At 35.7% G+C, this 13,991-nt stretch overlaps 2 protein-coding genes across 2 annotated transcripts; one reads left to right on the plus strand and one right to left on the minus strand.

Moving 5' to 3' along the window:
* Positions 1-2,394: 2,394 nt before the first annotated feature.
* On the plus strand, positions 2,395-4,144 carry LOC144549573 (putative receptor-like protein kinase At5g20050). Its single transcript, XM_078298347.1, has 2 exons — positions 2,395-3,048; positions 3,146-4,144. Exons 1-2 carry the CDS (start codon positions 2,965-2,967, stop codon positions 3,791-3,793), a joined length of 732 nt encoding a protein of 243 aa, XP_078154473.1. The 5' UTR covers positions 2,395-2,964; the 3' UTR covers positions 3,794-4,144.
* Positions 4,145-6,420: 2,276 nt separating this feature from the next.
* On the minus strand, positions 6,421-8,299 carry LOC144549500 (putative receptor-like protein kinase At5g20050). Its single transcript, XM_078298258.1, has 2 exons — positions 7,179-8,299; positions 6,421-6,988 (listed from the first exon to the last, which is right to left on the minus strand). The coding sequence occupies exons 1-2, from the start codon at positions 8,271-8,273 to the stop codon at positions 6,488-6,490; spliced, it is 1,596 nt and encodes a 531-aa protein (XP_078154384.1). The 5' UTR covers positions 8,274-8,299; the 3' UTR covers positions 6,421-6,487.
* Positions 8,300-13,991: the final 5,692 nt, after the last annotated feature.

Here is a 13,991-nt window from a genome sequence, read left to right on the forward strand (position 1 = left end):
TCTTGTTTGATTCTTTAGTAGTTTTATATATTATTTTGCTTTTTGTTTATAATAATAATAATAATTTTATTAATTACTATTATTATTATTATTATTATTATTATTATTATTATTATTATTATTACCTATGTTTGATAAGTCCACTGCGTGCAGGGTGGACTAACATGGTTCCAGTCCGTAGTCGTCTCCTCTGGATTTTGAGTTTTAGTGGCGATTTATCAGTTCCAATCGAATTTATCCCCTCTGAAATTTGTTTTTCCTCCCTCTGGATGTTTAATTTGTAATTTGAGCTAAATTTAGTATTAAAATCCAAATAAATTTCTTAAATTATGATTGGTAATTAGAATTATAAATTAGAGTATTAGAAATTACAAGTCAAATCATTATGTTTTTTACAAATATCAAATTAGTTAATGGACTTAAATCCAATTAGATATTTAAAACCGATATAATATTTTTTTATTAAATTATGAATCCATCCCTTACTGCTTGGGGAATGATGCGGACACCTTGCAATTGGGTACACTCATATTATTGACCGACTTCTCGAGCACTGTAGAATAATGTGCTCTATTCTAAGCCTTCCGGGACAGCTGTTGGCAGAGGAAGAGCATGAGCTGACGAGATAGGGGCGCATGCATTGACCTGGAGGCATTCAGTAGTTGCAGTCAAAGTTCGAAGAGAAGATAAAAATGAGAAGAGGGGAATGATGATACGGTCACCTTTTAATTGGGTACACTTATATAGCCGCGTGAAAGTTCCAAGGGAAGAGAAAAATGAGAAGAGGGGAATGAGACAGAGCGACTTGCTCTCATGAGCGAGAGCAACTGTATTGAAAAGAATAAAGATATAGAAGGGATTTGATCTCAATGACATAACAGTTAGGGCACTTAATTTGATGATTCTCTTTATTAAAGCCTTAAATTGTTTCATTATTTTCAACATGTGTTACTCGAGCTGGAGGATACAGCGATCGACCATGCTCACAAGAGAGGGATACACTAAAGAGCACCTTAATTACCTCACGGACGCCTCAAGTCTCTTATGAATTATAGTATTATACAGTCTTGTAAATAGATGTTATCTTTCTTATCTAATCCAAATTGCTTGATTGATGATGAACGACTGAGATTAAAATCCCTTCTATATCCTCATTTTTTTCAACACAATCGCTCTCTGTCATTTTCCCCTCTTCTGATTTTTTTCTTCCCTTGAAACTTTCATTCTTTCACTGTAACTATATGAGTGTACCCAATTAAAAGGTGTCCGCATCATTCCCCACGCAGTGGACTTATCAAAGATTTAACTTTGTCTGAGCTCTATTGCAAGTAGAATCTAGTTAATTTATTTAGATGTTTGATTGCTACTTCAATTTAAAAGGCATACATTATGTTACTTGTTTTATCTTCCTTATTTTATTTTACATCTAGTTTCACTGTTTAAGGGATAAATTAAATTAATTTGTTTAAATAAAAGAGCAATTTAGAAATAAATTTTTGCTGACAGTGGACTCTATAAACAGAGTAAGTCTGAAGTAAACTAATAGTATATAAAAAAAAATTAACTTATTCCACTGCATTTTACAAGATGATCGTACTGTTTTACATTTTTATATATCTCTGGAATCAAGTATAGTTGCTATTTAAATTTAAGGAGAATTAAATTGCTTACTCTATTTTACTCATTTGAAACAACTTAAATCATTATTTAAATTATTTCGTCCCAAAGTGAAAAATAGAAAAGTAAATCTATATCTATGACAATTCTACATGAATGTAGTGAAGTCAATCAAGAATAAATTGAATAGAAAGCGATATAACTTGACCTGGACCCATTTGTTTTTAGTATTAAGAATATTTATATGAGCAAGGATCAAGTTACAACAAGTTATCACAACTATTTTTTACATTTTCAAAATCCAAATCGTCGATTCAAACCGTTAGATGTGATCTCTACAATAAAATGTGTTTGGAGACCAAATTTTATATTTTTTGAAATTTTTTTTACTATTTATTAAGATGGGTACAAAAACTAGTCAAATTCAGACCATTGAATTTTGTACCCATCCTAATAAATACAAACAAAAATTTCAAAAAATGTAAAATTTGATTTGGAAACACATTTTATTGTGGAAATCACATCTAACAGTTTGGACAACGATTTGGACATTGAAAATGTAGAAAATAGTTGTGGTAACTTGTTGTAACTTGATTCCTCCTCTATTTATATTTGTCACATCAAAATTTGAAAATTTTACCAAATCAAAATTTGAAAAATTTATCAAAATAACATTGACTTCAGCGTATAATTAATTACCTTTTGTAATAAACGATTTAGAGAAAATTGAAGTCTCCCCAACAAGTAGGTACGGTATCTTAGTTCCTAGTTTTACATATATATAATCTATGTTTTCAAGGTAAAGCCCATTCCATCTCTCAAAAAGTACATCAAAATTGAGGGAAAAAAGAATCATATGGCCATGCAAAAAGTAGAGATCATAACCTCAGCTATAGTATTAGTTTTACTCCAAGCTCAATTTTACCTAACCTCTGCAAATTTTATCAAAAACAATCTAGGAACTAGTATATTTGATACCTTGATATACTTTGTCATTTGTTATCTCCAAACCAACCAAATATCTACTAAGAAATGGAGAACTTTGATGGTAGTTTTATCCCTGGGTTTAATTATACTGATATTTGCAAATCATTTCTACATCAGTCCATGGCAATGGGAATTTGTAGCCCGCCTTATCCATGGTATCGACTCGACAGCCAATGCACATTTTTTGATGATGAAATTCTCACATGATTGGAGGACCGCGGTTCTATCCACAGCAGCCGTAATAGATGTGGTTCTGATATTCAATAATCGTCAAGATTCAGGAAAATTTAATAAAATTTTCACGGTGATCGTATCAATTTTAGTATATGTAATACTCGCTGTTTTTCATGTAAAGCAAATATGGGACCGAAGGAGGAAGGTAGCGGCCATTGCATCACTTTTCCTTGCAACTTTGATGTTAGGTATTGTCCTCCGCATCTACTGGTATGACAAGGATAAGTTATTTGTATCAATTGCTAGCATCATTGGTTGTTTCTCCCTTGTGCCTTGGCTGTGGCTAATGTGTGCCCCAAAAATAAAGGCATGGTGGCAAGTCTACAACAAGCAGGAAACAATCCAAGACGAGCAATACGATTTCCTCGAGATGGCCGGATTACCCGCTAGGTTCACAATCCAAGAACTTGAAACAGCAACAGCAAACTTTCAAGCACCCATAGGTGAAGGTGCTTCTGGTGCAGTGTTCAAGGGGACACTAGCAGATGGCTCTACCATTGCGGTAAAGTGGATCAAATGGCAGCCTAGTGGTGAAACAGAATTTAGAACAGAGATGACAATTATCGCAAGTGGGCAACATGTCAATTTAGTGCGCCTTCTGGGATTTTGCATCTCTCCGAGAGGGGACCGGTACCTTATCTATCCGTTCCACGAAAACGGGTCTCTTGATGCATGGATTTTCTCTGACGATGGAAAGAGAAGCCGTTTAACATGGGCATTAAGGTATCGCATTGCAATTGATGTTGCCAAGGCACTTGCATATCTCCACCATGAATGCCATCATCGGATTTTGCATCTCGATGTCAAACCAGCAAATATTCTCCTTGATGGAGACTTCCGGGCCCTGCTATCGGATTTTGGTATCTCAAAATTAATTGGGAAGGATGAAAGTAGTGTCATGACCAGAGCAAGGGGAACGGTAATTATGATCCGCCCCTTTTTGCGTGGGGAATGATGATCCGCACCTTGAAATTGGGTACACTCATATTATTTACCGACTTCTCAGCACTGTAGAATCAATTGCTCTTGTTTATTCTAATCTAAGCCTTCCGAGACAGCTGTTGGCAGATAAAGAGCATGAGCTGACGAGATAGGGGCCAATTGACCTGGAGGCACACAGTAGATGCAGTCAAAGTTCGAAGAGAAGAGGGGAATGGAATGATGATACGGTCTCCTTTTAATTGTGTACACTCATATTCATATAGCTGCGTCAAAGTTTCAAGGGAAGAGAAAAATGAGAAGAGGGGATTAATATTTTTTGACACTACATTAATATTTTTATTTTTTGGCTCTGTACAACAATATTCTCATTCGTATTTTAATACAAAAAACGATGAGATGATTCAGCCAACTCGGCATAGCTTCTGGCAATAAAAGTGTGTTCTATTTGTAATACATTATATAATTAGTGGATTATTTGAGTGTAATATTTTATCTTAACATAGTTTTCTTACGAATTATTTTTTTTATCAATTTTTCCTATATTTTGGCTACAAAACAAGATTTTGACAAAAAAAAAATCTAAGTTTCTGATCTGATTCTTCCGATTCTAGCCAATTCATCAAATTCTTATTCCACGGTCAAGTATCCGATTCCGATTCCAAGTTTTAGAACCATGAGTCCAGGAGACGGGAAAAGGTATTCTTTTGATATTCTGAACTTTCAAATCTCGACACTTGGAACAGCCGACATTCTCAATAGATATAAATTATGAATTGGGAAAGTTATCATTTTTGGGCTCTCATTTTGTTTTTAATTTGTTTTTTCTTTTGGGCCAGAGTCATGCTCCAAAAGCCCGCCAGGCATCGAGCTCTCTGCTGGGTAATCCACTAACCAGCCCGGCCCTTTTTGTACCTCCTGTCTGTCCTAGTGTGATATAAACAAGCTCCCCCCAGGAGCCAAGGATGTGGGTTTATTTCATAGAGTAGATTGTGATACGTTCCAACTCCGGAGAGATTAAGGCGTAGCAGGTCTAAGCACGTCGTAACCGAAAGGATTTAGTCTGTATGAATTAGTTGTGTATTTATTACATGTTCAGATGAAACCGAGTGCAGATCCGGTAGGTACATTACTCTATCCTTTATGTACCGTGTATTGCTGAGTTTGTGATCCCCAAACTCAGTGAACTTTGAGGTATTTATAGGCAAATAGCTCGGTAGGGTCTTGTACGGGAATTCGGCTGGACTTTCCTCGCAGGCCGGGCAGTCGGTTTCAGTCTCATATGGACAACTCGAATGGGCTTAACTCACGGGCTGGTAAGCTGAACGACTTGTTACTTAATTGCCCCAAAACAAAGCAAATATGTTCTGGTTAGGAAAAAGTTAGGATTATATGCAACAGTTCGACACATGTCAGATATCGACAATTCGACATTTGTTTTAAACAAGCATCTTCTAAATCTGCTAAAAATATAATTTTACTGATCATCTCTTTAGTTGCTTATTGGACAGATAATTAATGTGAGCAAACGGGTAAAGAATGTTGCAGCCCTTTGGTTACTAGGGACCATAAATGCCATGTCACTCAACACTCTGGCACCAAGAGAGGAGGAAGGAGAAAGGAGAGCTGGACATACCCGAACTAGCCGGCTCAGAGGAGCCAGACGAGCACTGACATCTGGATGATAATTGCAGCAGATCCCATTTGGCAACCTGACAATACCTCTAGCCCTCAAATGAGAGGCTTAGTTCTAATTTACCTTGCCAACTTTTGGTAATACATTGAACAACCTTTTATATGGTTATCTGTTTTGTTATGCATGCTTTTAGCACAGCTGTGGTGCTATATTTTGGAAGAATGACTCTGGTTCACATACTGTTTGTAATTTAACTTGGTTTCATTAATGTGAAACGGACTTTTTAATCTCTTTTTTTTCCAATATATAAATAGAGGAGGGTTCAAATGCCTCCATGTTTTTGTGCCTCTATCATGTCTCCATCTCTCTCCATCATTTTCAAACTTCAAACAGTCGATCCGAACCGCTCAACCTAACCTCCATACTAAAATATGTTTGGAGACCAAATTTTATATTTTTAGGAATTTTTTTTACTATTTTTTTAGATAGGTACAAAATCAGTAAATCTGAACCATCTAAAAACAATATTTTTGTACCTATCTACAAAAATAGTAAAAAAATTCCTAAAAATATAAAATTTGGTCTCCAAACATATTTTAGTATGGAGGTTAGGTTGAGCGGTTCGTATCGACTGTTTGAAGTTTGAAAATGATGGAGAGAGATGGAGGCATGATGGAGGCATTTGAACCCTCCTCATATATATATATATATATATATATATTATAGGTCTGTATATACCATTGGCAATACAAGTATTATCGGTGTTTAGTTATTCTTGAATAACTCTGTAGGGATTTCTTTGGAGAAATTTCATCCTCAATTAAAATGAAAATAAACGAAAACACAATTATACATATACATATACAATTATACATATATATACAAGCGAATATGTGCTCCTATGGTACTGACTTGCTTTTATAAAAAATTAATGAGACTCTACTAGGTTTTTTTTTTCTTTTTTTTTCCCACAAAAAGGTTGTGTTCTAACCAAGCTGGTGCAGCTGTAATAGGAGTTCTGGTTCGGAAAACTGATCTTCAAAAGAACCATTTGGCTCAGCATATAATTGTTTTCTATCTACCAGATTGAATGGAAATGGACAAAGTATTGGCCGACATTATAGTGGCCTCATCCTCCTTAGCTCGGGAAAAGGCACCGGAACTCGAATCCCCATCCAAAAAGTTCACCACAAACATCGAGCTTTCGGGTGGCACATGCACCGGCGTGCGACCTTCCAGCATCTCAACCACCTCTGTCATGCCAGGTCTTAGAATTGGGTTCTCTTGAATGCACCAAAGAGCCAGTCGAGTTAAGATGGTAACTTCGTCTTCTCTTATCTCTTCATTCTTGATCAAGCTCTGGTCAACTACCTCCATTAACTCACCTTGCATCATTTTCTCTCTGACGATTTTCGGGAAATACGAGTTCCGTCTTTGTTGAGTCTCTCCATCCATCACCAATATCAAGTTCCTTCGCCCACCGACCAGCTCAAAAAGCACCATTCCGTAGCTATAGACGTCAGACTTGGTTGAGATAGCATTAGGTACCAGCATCTCAGGAGCTAGGTATCCAACCTGTTTCATATTGTAAGATGTTTTTGAAATATACAAAGTAAACTGGGATAACTCGATATAAATTGGTTTTAGAAAAATAAGGTTTGACATGTAACCAAAGATATAAATTAATAATCATAACTAAACAAAACATTTTGAGTCACCAAAATACAACAATTAATCATTAATTTTATAAATAATTGATAATTACCGTTCCCCTTGCTCTGGTCATGACACTACTCTCATCCTTCCCAATTAATTTTGAGATACCGAAATCTGATAGCAGGGCCCGGAAGTCTCTATCGAGAAGAATATTTGCTGGTTTGACATCGAGATGCAAAATCCGATGATGGCATTCATGGTGGAGATATGCAAGTGCCTTGGCAACATCAATTGCAATGCGATACCTTAATGCCCATGTTAAACGGCTTCTCTTTCCATCGTCAGAGAAAATCCATGCATCAAGTGACCCGTTTTCCTGGAACGGATAGATAAGGTAGTGGTCCCCTCTCGTAGAGATGCAAAACCCCAAAAGGCGCACTAAATTGACATGTTGCCGACTTGCGATAATTTCCATCTCTGTTCTAAATTCGGTTTCACCACTAGGTTGCCATTTGATCCGCTTTACCGCAATGGTAGAACCATCTGCTAGTGTCCCCTTGAACACTGCACCAGAAGCACCTTCACCTATGGGTGCTTGAAAGTTTGTTGTTGCTGTTTCAAGATCTTGGATTGTGAACCTAGCGGGTAATCCGGCCATCTCGAGGAAATCGTATTGCTCGTCTTGGGTTTCCTTCCTGTTGTAGACTTGCCACCATGCCTTTATTTGTGGCGCACACATTAGCCACAACCATGGCACAAGGGAGAAACAACCAATGATGCTAGCAATTGATAGAAATAAGTTTTCCTTGTTATACCAGTAGAAGCGGAGAAGAATACCTAACATCAAGGTTGCAAGGAAAAGTGATGCAATGGCTGCTATCTTCCTCCTTCGGTCCCAGATTTGCTTTACATGATAAATAGTGAGTATTACATATACTATAATTGATACGATCACCGTGAAAATTTGATTAAATTGTCCGGAACCAGAACGATTATCGAATATCAGAACCACATCTGTTATGATTGCTGTGGATAGAACCGTGCGCCGCCTCCAATCATGTGAAAATTTCATCATCAAAAAGTGCTGCATGGTCACCACGTCGATACCATTGATAAGGCGGGTTACAAATGCCCATGTCCATGGACTGATATAGAAATGATTTGCAAATATCAGTATGATTAAACCCAGGGATAAAACTACCATCAAACTTCTCCATTTCGTAGTAGATATTTGGTTGGCTTTGAGATAACAAATGGCAAAGTATATCAAGGTATCAAGTATACTGATATAGCAAAGTATTTTGTTTGCGATTGAATTTACAGAGATTAGGTAAGATTGAACTGGGAGTAAAACAACTATTATAATTGAGGTTATGATCTCTAACTTTTGCATGGCCATATGATTCTTTTATCCCTCAATTTTGATGTACTTTTTCAGAGATGGAATGGGCTTTACCTTTAAAACAGAGATTATATATGGGTAAAACTAGGAACTAACAACTAAGATACCGTACCCACTTGTTGGGGAGACTTTGAATATTCTCTAAATCGTTTATTAGTAAAGGTAATTAATTATACGTTGAAAGTCTATGTTATTTTGGTAAGTTTTTCAATTAAATTTTGATGTGACAAATATAAATATTCTTAATGCTAAATAAAAATGGGCCCAAGTCAAGTTTAATCTCCGAAATTTCTCACGGTTATTCCGCACTTAATTAATTAATTACTCCATTTTTTTTTTTATAAAAGTGGTATATACCACCTGTTTCCATAGAAGCACAAATGTTCTTACAAACAATTCATAGAGTTCAAAAGCAGATAACTACTACATGTATGGATCTTCCTAATTGTAAAGCAATTAGGAGATATCTAATAAAGCAGAGGAAAGAGTTTATTTAGACACTACATAAGTCCTATTACAAAAAAACAGCTGAGACAACTACTCAGAAATTGAAACTAGGAAGCAACAGATGAACTGGTATAAGAAGTACTTGGTTGACCAGGGGGGTTGGCAGATGAGAGGAATGCAGCATCAAGCGCATCATATTAATTACTCCATCATAATTCTCGAATTTAATTGAGAGAAAAATTATAAAAAGATAAAATTCCTTAATTGGTCTAGTTATCTCGCTCTCTATTCAATTTCTTCTCTATTTACTTGGGCTACATTCATGTAGAACTGTTATAGATATATATAGATTTATTTTTCTATCTTTTACTTTTCGGACGAAATAATTTAAGTAAACTATGAATAACATATGAATAAAATAGAGTAAACTATGAATAAGTTTTTTAAAACGAGAATGTAAACTATGAATGAAATAGAGTAAACAGTTAATCCTTCTTAAATTTAAATAGTAATTCTGTTAATTTGATTGTGGAGAGTAAGATGGAATAACATTCTTACGTACTCTCCACTTAAGTTGTCAAATAATATATAAAACAATAAAATAAGTAAGATTTAGTGGAATAAATTAAACCTCCTTTTTTAGGGGTGTAAACGGTCGGATACAGATCGGATATAGTGGTCTTACCATATCCGTATCCATTATAATTTTTCAGATACGGATACGGATACGGATAATATCGGATATGGATACGGATCAGATATCGGGCAGATACAAATATTTTTCATAATTAGCTTGTTAGTTATAAAACATCTATTATATTATTAAAATATTAGTCACTAATTATGTCATAGTGTTATATTGTTCATCAAAATATATATCTATATGCAATTTAATAAATTATTCGTACAATATGCAATTTAATAAATCAATTAAGAACATATATCACATTTGTTGTGATTTAAAAGTGTAAATGGTCGGATACGAATAGTTAAAAGTCTTACCATATATGTTATAATTTTTCGGATATGTGATGCAACCAATTTCAAAATATTAATAAGGAAAGCACGGGTGGTGTTCGCTAGATAATAGCATTCAAAAGGGCCAATTTGAAGGAGGAGACCATGCATATTAATGAGGGAAATATAATTAAATTTTGTTGGATGTTTTACCTTATATATATATCACAATCTTCTATAATAGTTAGTTTTTTTTTATTATAAATAAGCCCCTACAGTAGAGAAAAAGAAGATGAGATGAGAGTTATTTCATTTTTGTCTTAGTGTGATGCTAAGTTTAGGGTGAGTGAGCATTAGATTCCGGTTGGATGAGCAAGTCCCTTAAGAGTTGAGTGAGTTCTCTTTTGGTTGATTAGTCCCAACAAATATCTTGTATCGTTATTATTTTATCAATCTAATTTTCTGTTTTTTAAGTTTTCGCAATCTCCATTATGTTTGCAATATTTTCCGCTATCAATATAGATAAGGATAGTCTCGGATACGGATATAGATACGGATCAGATAATTTAACTACATTTTCAGATTCGAATTCGAACGAAATTGGATATCATCCGATCCGTTTACACCCCTACTCCTTTTAGACTATTAGTTTATATTGCTCTCTTATTCTATACTCTCTTATTCAAACAAATTAATTTAAATCATTACTTAAACAATGAAACTAGATGTAAAACAATATAAGCAAGATAAAACAAGTAACATAATGCATGCCTTTTTTAAATTGAACTACCAATCAAACGTTAACGTACATCTAAATCAATTAACTAGATTCAACTGCATTAGAGCTCCGACAAAGCTAAATAATTTACTCCGGGATATAATCACTACAACAAAACAGATTTTCTGCGACCGTTATCAGCGACCGGTTAAGGCGCCGGTCGCAGAAAATTATTTCCCCCCCCCAAAAAAAGAAAAACCAATATTCTCCGGCGATTAGTATTTTCTGCGACCGGTTATTTCGCCGGTCACAGAAAGTATTTTTTCCCGAAAAAAAAAGGCGCCACACAGCATCGCGCCGAAAAGCCTTTCTCTTCTCTCTCGCTCTCTGTCTCCATCGACCGATCGCTCCGCCTAAACCCTAACCCTAAACTCGTGCCTCTTCTTCTCACCCCGCTTCTCTCCCGTTAGTTAGGTGAAACAAGCGAAGGTCCGCTCCTCTCCTCTTCTTCTTACGTCGGTTTTGTCCTCTTCTTTCCGAGCAGCCGTGCCATCCTGTGCCAGTCCGTTGCCTCTGCCTGCGTGAAGAAGAAAGATCAACTCGCTCGCCCCCCGCCGCTGCCTCAGGTACATTTCTCTTCTCTTTTCTTCTTCGCCACTTATGTGTGCATGGAATTCATATGACCTAATTTACCTCAAATTTTGAGTGAGTTTTGATCCCAACCGTCCTATGATCTGCCGTAGATTTTTTTGACTGATTGTGGTTATGAAGAAATTCATAGACGGAGGGAGAAAAACATGATCTGCGGGAATTTTTTATTTGTAGAAATTATAATAAAATAATATAGGTTATTAGACTGATTGTGGTTATGAAGGCCCAATGACGCGTAACCAAGGGTAAGAACTAATTCTCTGTTGGAGACGATAAGAATGTAACTTTTATTTAACCTTGAAAGGTCGATTATACATGATCACTAATAAAGCATAATTTGGAAAATTGCTGAAATATATGTTTTAAATTCAGAATTTCATGAGACATCATATCAATTTTAGTTATGGGTGTTTGGTATAAGGTGTCAAGGACATCTATGACTGACTTTACAATTTTTAGAATTTTATTTATATTTTTAAAATATTTGATTTAAACAGGGAGGGCATTATAGTCCATGAGTTGCAGAAATTTTATGTTTAGTTTGGATTAAATTAAACATTTTATTTAGAGTTGAATATAAACCCAAATGATGCAAATGAAATGTCCATTTTGATCAGCTTGGAGTAATCTACCTATTTGTAATTTTTATTTTACAGTTTGGTCCCTGTAAAATCATCAAAAGGCAGTGCGGACAGCACAGGTTATGTGCACTGTTTTTTTCTGCATTTTCCAGATTCAAATGTCCAACTTTGAAAATTCATTAAAAATCGAAATAAAATCATAAAAATGTAAAACTTGTCTTGAACTTGTGTATTTTTGAGTCCTTTATTTGACTGTAATTTTAGATTTGCATTTGAGCCCCTGTTTTGGTATATATTTGCTGTTTTGTCAGTAGGGGTCAAACCAGCCCTTTTTGAAGGCTTTGCTTGTACCAGTGGTGCATGTACCACTAGTGGCTACTAAGTGCATGTACCCCTATTCCAACGTCATATTGATCTTACAGGTACAAAGGAGATAATTTGTGGTATAGACGAGCAAATTGTCTCTCTCTCGGGTCTGTCTCTCTCACGCCTCACCATCCTCTCTTTGATGAGATGATATACAGTTTCTTGATCTTTATATTATATGTGATTTGCATGCTTATGTTATATGCGATGTTTCTGTTGTATGCAATTATTATGTTATTTTTGTATCGATTTTTATATTTATGTTATGATTTATGTTTATGTTATGATGTATGTTATATGCGATGTTTCTGTTGTATGCGATTGTTACGATGTTTCTGTTGATACGTGTAATAGCAATTAATTAAATGGTGCAAATATAAATAACAAAAACAAATATCAAAAACCTAAAATAAGATATCTGCGACCGGAATATTATATCAGCGACCGTTTTTCGAACGTTTTGTTGGTCGCAGAAATTCTTTTCTGACGTCAGAAAAAACTTTCAGAGACCGTTATTTCGTTTCAGCGACCGTTTTCTGTCATCGCAGAAACTTTTTCATGACGTCAGCAAGAAAAACAGCGACGAAAAAAAATGGTCGCAGAAAAAATTATCAGCGACCGGCTGACGTATTTCAGCGACCGTTGACGTCAGCCGAAGAGTAACTGCGACGAGGCTTACAGCGACCGGGTTTTCAGCGACCGGAATATTAGATCAGCGACCGTTTATCCTATCTGAGACCGGCGACTCAACTTTCTGCGACCGGAATTCCGGTCGCAGAAAATCCTTTCTGCCGTAGTGAATCATGCATGTTGAAAGGTTTGGATCGACTATTTGGACTTTAAAATTAAAAAACCGAATTGTTCGAATTAAGATGTTATAAGTGGATTCCTTCTCATATTATTATTATTATTATTAATTGTTACCTACCTATGTTTGATACTGCGTAGACTCATAAAGTTTCAAAGGAAGAGAAAAATCAGAAGAGCGGAAAATGAGAGAGAGCGACTGTGTTGAAAAAAATAAAGATATAGAAGAGATTTTAATCTCAGTCGTTCATCATCAATCAGCGATTAGGATAAAAAAGATAACATTTATTTTAGACAATAATACCAATGGTAGACTGTACACAGCTACCAAAAGTAGAACGAACTTAGATATCTTTTATATTCAATTATATAGGGAATTGCTATTCTAACCGCATAAATTCTACTTTTGAGGGCTAAGATAATACTTTTGCTTTAAATCCAATTTTACCCCTTAATAAATACCTTTTTATTATAATTCTAATTAATTCTTGCTATCAATTATGGAAGGATAATTCCTGTTATTAACATCTGGTAGCAGGGAGAGGGGGGTGTCCGATGGGCATCGGACCAAATCCGGTTCGATGGGGGGTTTAAACCGTCAGATCTGCTTTAGGATTCGTGTGTACGGATTTTAAAGCAGACGCGAAATTGCGGGTGCGAATCCTAAAGCAGATCTGACGGTTTAAACCCCCCATCGAACCGGATTTGGTCCGATGCCCATCGGAAACCCCCCTCTCCCCTGGTAGCAAGGTATTATTGCGCGCTATAGCGCCGTTATAGCGATTTCAAACCATAAAAACTATGGTGCTATCAGCGCTATAGTTATTTCGCGCTATAGCGGCGCTATATGGCCATAGCACCATTCTTTTAACCATGCCACTATGACACGATAAAGGCTATTTAAATCTTTGCCTAGCAGTCTCTACCTGGATATCAAGAAAAAAAAATCCTGCCATTAATTACTGGATATCAAGAAAAAAAATTCCTGCCATT

The sequence above is a fragment of the Carex rostrata genome, chromosome 35 (assembly GCF_964058835.1).
Source record: "Carex rostrata chromosome 35, lpCarRost1.2, whole genome shotgun sequence".
Taxonomy (NCBI): Eukaryota; Viridiplantae; Streptophyta; class Magnoliopsida; order Poales; family Cyperaceae; genus Carex; species Carex rostrata.

Coding starts and splice junctions, on each gene's coding strand:
- LOC144549573 (XM_078298347.1), top strand. CDS start 2,965: ATGGGACCGAAGGAGGAAGGTAGCGGCCATTGCATCACTTTTCCTTGC. Junction 3,049..3,145: donor ATTGTCCTCCGCATCTACTG/GTATGACAAGGA, acceptor CCAAAAATAAAG/GCATGGTGGCAAGTCTACAA.
- LOC144549500 (XM_078298258.1), bottom strand. CDS start 8,273: ATGGTAGTTTTATCCCTGGGTTTAATCATACTGATATTTGCAAATCAT. Junction 6,989..7,178: donor TGACCAGAGCAAGGGGAACG/GTAATTATCAAT, acceptor AATATGAAACAG/GTTGGATACCTAGCTCCTGA.